We start from the raw sequence: 6,671 nt of genomic DNA, 5'->3' as shown, positions 1-6,671 counted from the left end.
ACATGGAAGGAGATGGTAGATGGGAACTGATCAGATACAGTTGGTTCCCATTGTTGTAGTAGTAGCATCCATCGCTTATAGTGATAGGGCCCCTTTTCAAGGACCTGGAGGAGGTCATCTTCAGTTTGAAACTTGACCTGAAACTTGTCTAGTCCCAGCACTCGTCCCTCCATTCGTCCTTCCAGGTTCCAAACCTGACCAATGAAGTCGATAACCGCTCGAGGCTATTGGACCAGAGGGTTCGTTAGCCGCCCAATGATAGTTAGTCTGTTGGCCTCTATGAGATCTTCGCAGTCGTTTGCCGGTATGCGCACCGGAGGTCGTTTGGCTGGTGGCTCAGAGGGAGACTGCCATTTTTCTTTCTCAGAGCGACTGTAGCGTCTAGCCATAGCTTGAGTAGCAGAAACCGGTTTGTCGCTTTGTTGGAAAGTAAACATATTGGTGGTTTGAGACTTGAGAAGATTTGAAACCTTTGGAAAGGAGGTTATAACAACCTAGGACCAGCTTGAGAGTTTATATATCATTTCCAGGCGTATTAAATGCGTTTTGTGGTAAATGCTCCTGAGTGTTGTTGGTTGGGGAGGCGTAATAAGAGGTTATAACAACCGATTTTGAAACTACCTTCCATCAACTTCAGCTGAGCTCTTCCATAAGTAGATCTATAGCTTGAGTGGAGCACAACTTGGAAGGGTGAGAGAATAAAGGGAGGTGATGTACCGGCACGGGAGGTCCTGGCTGACCCTCCGACGTCGTCGGGGGCTGAACCCGGCGAGGTTCTGACCAGAGACGAGATTAACGGGGGGGGAGCTGTCTATTGACCGATGGGTACTTCCAAAACAGGTAAACTTTTAAAAAGTTCCAGGGAATTTCAGAGGGTAAAGAGCTGAAAAGGTGAAAGAGCCGTAGGGTAAAGCAAGTAGCAGAGTAGTAACCAGTGGTCAAAGATTTCCTCTAGAATCGTGTCTGAGAGCAAAATCGCAGGAGAGAGAGACTATTGTAAACGAATAGAAGTTAAACGCTTAGAGCTTATTAATCAAAAGTTTCATAGAATATCGAAAACAGTGGTAAGAACAACAAGGTTATGTTATTTATTTACTTAAAGCCTTCAAAATCTCCATGGTAATTCTGACTTATGCAAAGTTGCAGTTGAATTTTTTGCTACACTATGTACGTAATTATTTTAATACATAATCTACCCAATTACAATATATAGAGATTTTAGTTCAATTTGACACAACTAAAACAATGCATAATATGCAATACTGATTATAAATGATTAATGATCGCTTGAAATTAGTCTGAATAAAATAATTCTTCTACCAATAACCTTGGCATGGATTTTCTTGGTTTCATGTTAGTCACTCTACATAATATTTTACATTGGGGTAATTGGTAGTGTCCGTAGAAGTTGTGGACATCATTTTTAATTTCTAGAGCCATTTTTTAAAACAATCATGTTTTTATTTTAGAAGTTGTAGATAGACTTTTAATTTCTACAGCCATTTTTAAAAGCAATCATGCTTTTATTTTTAAAATTGAATCCAAAGTTAAAACATTAAAATATGAAATATGTTAGCTTTATAAAACACTTCTCTAGAGCTTTTATTTAGTGCTTTAAAAAAATATCTACAGCAAAATAAATTAAAGCCAAAACTAAAAATTTAAAACCTAAATCTTAGAGCAGATACAGCTTCAACCAATCAGACTCATTATCATACAAAAAACACATACAAACTTTATATATTCGTAGAAAATTAAAGGGGAAATTTTTTGAAGGAAAACTAAAGGAAAAATTAGAATAAGTAGTATTACATTATCCCATGTGATGTGACAAACAAGACGACCAAGAAAAATCTCCATTTATCTGCATCTTTATACAAAATATATAATTACACTTTTGTATACAATTTCGTAGAAGAAAAGTTGCAAAGGAAACATGTCTACGATTCAGCCAATTAAACATCATAACTAAAATTTAATTAATTTTATTTATTCTACTCATCATTTTATATAATTTTCAATAAAAAAATTGAATACTAAAAATTTAGATTTACATAAAACAAAAAACAATGAATAATTTAAATTTATTTTATAATTAGCTAGCTACTTATACTATTATAATAGATAATATTATTTATATATTAAAATAAACATACTAAATATATAATTAATATTAAAATTTAAACAAAAAACCCGGGCTACGCCCGGGCCGACCCTAGTATTATATAATTTCTTGTGATTATTATTGAGTTTCTCGTACGTTCCATTAGCATTTTCACTTCCTTGGTCAAAACGTAAGATAAATGTAATCGAAAGATAACAGCTACCATCCTCAGAAGTCAGAACTATCATTTTTATATTTTTGAACAAAATCTATAATTTTCCATGTTGAAGAATGTAGAAGCAATCGAATCGATCTCTGCTCACCGATCGAAAGATCACACTTGTGTAATTGACTCTCTCTGTTTGCTAACTCTCTCAACTCTCGATTGTTTGTAGATCGCGACTCTACTCTCGCACGAAAGGAACAAGAAGAAAAAAAAGGAAACGAAAGCAAAGACACAACGCAAGTTTTAGAGTTCCCCAGACCTTGGGTACATCTCCTTCAGGATCGATACCTGGAGTTCACTATTTCTTCTGTATCTCACAGTTTACAAGAGCTCTCTCAATCTAACCACAATGGCGTTTCACCAACGCCTTATATCAGCTAAGGATAAGGTCGTTAGGTTGTTACACGGAAATGATCCTCTGCTACGCAGACTCTCATTAGCTCCTTTGGGCCTTTCATTTAATCACCGAGGCCCAAGTGTGACCCAAGACTGTTCAGTCTTCTTGCCAATCTCACAAAGAAGGTAGTTCTTTGTTTGAGATGTGGAGATGCCATTGAAGCTATATCTCTCATCCACATGACTTTGGACACGTTACAGCAACTGGATGGAGAGGATCTGAAGAATCCATTCGGGATGTCGTACTTGCTTTTTTTCCTTGTCGTGTGACTCCAAAGAAGACCGCCCTTGCAGGGACATGGATTCATGGGTTTTAGAACGACATTGCTTTGTTTGTTTTAAAAAAAAAAAAGATAAAATGGCTTACAAAGGGTCCTACCGGTTAGTCGAACCCAGGTCGCTGGATTCAAAGTCCAATGTGCTAACCAATACACCATAGAACCACTATGATTCATTTTGCCCTACTAAAATGAAATGTAAATCATATTCTAGTACACAGTGAGCAGCACAGGTGGTTTAAGCCACATGCCAAAGGTGATTGTCTCACTTTTAATCTTATCAACATAAAAAAACAAAACTATAATATTCTATGGTATTATGATATTGTTTGAACTTTGAACTATAACCAGACCCTACCGTCATGTCAAACTATGATGCTTGAAACAAAAAAAAAATGTTGCCATGTAAAATGTAAATTATAGTATCAAATTCTCCAAGTTCGAAAAGAGTATTAAATTCTCCACACCTAATATTATTTACAATGGCTAGTTGTAATGGTGTCAAAAAGATGATTTAGATTAATTTTAGTTGAATAGATTCAATTAGTTAAAAAATATGCGAGTGAGATCTACATGGAAAACTTGGACCAGTAAGATTAAATTTGTGTCTTCCACTTTCTTAAAAAGTTGGAGATTCTACATTTTAGAATAAATACTAAATATAATATAACTGTTAATTCTAACTGTTGTTGAAATAACTTAGTTTTTATTCATTTTATTTATTTCAAATAAATTATTTTGTAGAAATATTGTTTTTTTTAATTAGATCAAATTTATCATTTTCTGCTCTATAAATAGAAATTTGTTTCATTTAATTTAGATAAATAATTTTTATTATATTATTGATATTATTTACTAATAAATTATTATTTACATAATAAATATAAATTTATTAAAATAAATTCATAATTAAAATTAAAAAATGAAATTATTTATTTTTGTCAGCACAATGGTACGTAAAATGTTGTATTTTTAAAACAAAACGTTGTATGATGAAAAAAAAACGTTGTATAACATAAAAGTTAAATTAATTTTAATGCTTGTGTGAAATAAAAAAGATGTAATACGGTGATGTGTACTGTAAAAAGTAAAAGAATAGGTTGTTGAATAATTAAACCATTATGCATGGTCTTATAAGAAAAATAGGATCGACTAATTTTTTTTAAAAAACAATTAAAATTTATAAATTTATAAATTTATAAGATCACTTGTCGCTTTGGTATAGAATCATGTTCCAAGCGAATCCAAACTGATTTTTGATTGGGTGCACAGTGTAAATCTACCAATGACAATAGATATATATATATATATATATATATATAAAATTAGGCTAAAAATACACTATTTTTTTGAAAATATTTTGGGTGCATGTGCACACCTTCTCTCCTTACTAGCTTCGCCCCTATCAAAAACTTTCCCGGAATGGTCTATTATGTGACGATCAAAAGAGATCCACCGCTGCTAGTAGCCTTAATCTGGCAAAAATAATTGGGAGAATTTTTCTTTTGGTGTTATTTAGTTAAAATGGATAGATGAATCCTAAACCTATCATATTTTTTACTATAATGAAGAAATTAAATTAAAATGGAACAAATGATTCAAAAATGATGAATTTTGTTGGAAATAGATTATGGTGGCTGCAAAATTAGGGTCGTAGGCGGATCTGGTCGGGAAGAGTGACAAATAGTATATTACTCTCTCCGTTCGTTTTTATTTAACGTTGTAAGACTTTGCACTTAAATTAAGAAAATTAATGATGCAATCTCTATTCTAGCTTTTTCAATTACTTGAGTTTATTCATTAAGTCAAAGGATATGCTAAACATCACGTTAATAATTCAAGGGTAAGAAAAGTCATATTGTGTCATTATTTGCATAGAATTCAGCAAACGTCTGATATATTGACACAATCTACTGTCAAATATAACCAAACGGAGAGAGTACTATTTTACATTTTATTAAAAAAAAAAAACAACAAACCGCTGGACTATGGAAACATATTGTTATTGTTTACGAAACATATTATTTAAAGTAATAAATTCAGTATTAACTTTTTAAAAAAAATCCCGAGTATTCTCCAATTTTTCAATTTTCCATGAACTTGTTGGATCATCCGTGCTAGTTCTGTCTAACAAGTTTCCGAACAGGAATATAGAAATGTGACTATAATTCAACTTGGTGTGATTTTTTTTATAAAAAAAATCATATTATATATATTAAATCATCCCAAAGAAGGCTAACCGGAACAAACCTCCGGTTAAGCTAATGGAGAAACAGTAAAACATGACAATAGACTAGGCTTATCACTAAGTACATGGAAAAGTAAACTGAAAAACAAACAGCGGGAGGGAAAGAATCCCGGTTCAAGAGACCGGAACCGGTCATCTATCATTACCACGAGATACGCGGGCAACAACGTCAACTAAACCATAAGGTTAAGCCGACCACTGCTTCTTCAATTTCCCCTCAAAGGAGCGCTAACACACAGAATCGAGTTTTACCGGACTGATCATTCTTCAACCGCCGGACCAGAAACTCATGAAATCAAAACAAACCACACCGTCAGGGTTACCGCATTCCCTAACTAGTTCGTCTCTTCTCCTAAGCTCCAACCCGAGAGTGAATAACCCACGAGGACCTCGTCCTCGCACCACGGAGATTCATGAAGGTCCGCTCCAAGAACTAGAGAACTGGTGAAGAGAACGACACATCCTTCTTATTAACGAGGAGAACTGGTGAAGAGAACGGACTGGAACTAGCTTGCATGAACCCAGATTCCAACATTGTTTGGACCTGCTTCTTGATTTCTTCCTTCTGATATGTACATAGCGATACGGCCAAACATTCACTGGATTGCTTCCCTCCTTCAGCACGATGTGGTGCTCAATATCTTGTGGTGGAGGAAGGGTTGTCGGAGCACGGAATATGTTGATGTATTGTTGCAATAGTTGTTGCATCTCGTCGGGAACATAGCCATCGCTGTCAGAGCTCTCTATCTGAAAACAAACGGCGAAGCAAGTATGACCGAGTCGTGTATCTTTCTCTATCCCCTCAGGTTGGGCCTGTATGATGTTGGACGGTTGAAGCCCATGAATTGTCTTGGTTTCTCCAGCCCGTGTAAATTGGAGAGTTTGGGCCTCCCAATCACACAGTGTCGGCCCAAGTTGGAGCAGGCCATTGGATTCCTAGGACCATGTCAAGCACTTTAAGCAGCATTGGGAAAAAAATCAATCAGAAACAACACGCCGTCGACCCTTGTCGGTACTTTCCGGTAAATGCCGCTACACTGTATCGGAAATCCATCAGCCACTCTCACATTGAACGGTTTAGTCGGAATGAGTTGCAGATCCAGGAGTGCTGCGGTTTTGTCATTTATGAAATTATGGCTGGCGCCACTATCGATCAAAGCGACCATATTTTGTCTATATATTTCTGTGTAGGCGCGAATAGTCTTAGGAGATCCCCATCCTGTAAGAGATTGGAGAGTGATCTCAGCGTCCTCTGTATCCGGCGGTATCTCACTGTCCTCGTCTTCATCCTCTACTCCTTCAATGAGCAATAGTAAACTGAATTCGAGCAAACAATAGGCGCGCAGCGACCTCCAGTAGTCGCTCCGAGAGGTCGCTCCAGGCTTCGGGAGCGACCTGGAGGGGTCGCTGCGAGACGTC

At 35.9% G+C, this 6,671-nt stretch overlaps 1 protein-coding gene across 1 annotated transcript in view; it reads right to left on the bottom strand.

Annotated features, from left to right (window-relative positions):
* Window positions 1-224: 224 nt before the first annotated feature.
* LOC106344660 (omega-hydroxypalmitate O-feruloyl transferase-like) overlaps window positions 225-6,671 on the bottom strand; it is a 25,118-nt gene continuing 18,671 nt past the window's right edge. The window contains exons 3-5 of the mRNA XM_013783990.1: window positions 6,269-6,543; window positions 5,829-5,999; window positions 225-470 (exon numbers count right to left, since the gene is read on the bottom strand). Coding sequence (XP_013639444.1) covers window positions 225-470; window positions 5,829-5,999; window positions 6,269-6,543 — 692 coding nt within the window. The remainder of the gene's footprint in view (window positions 471-5,828; window positions 6,000-6,268; window positions 6,544-6,671) is intronic.

The sequence above is a fragment of the Brassica oleracea genome, chromosome C5 (assembly GCF_000695525.1).
Source record: "Brassica oleracea var. oleracea cultivar TO1000 chromosome C5, BOL, whole genome shotgun sequence".
NCBI classification, from domain to species: Eukaryota; Viridiplantae; Streptophyta; class Magnoliopsida; order Brassicales; family Brassicaceae; genus Brassica; species Brassica oleracea.
Note: the sequence above shows the minus strand (reverse complement) of the source record. Positions and strands in the feature narration are given on the sequence as shown.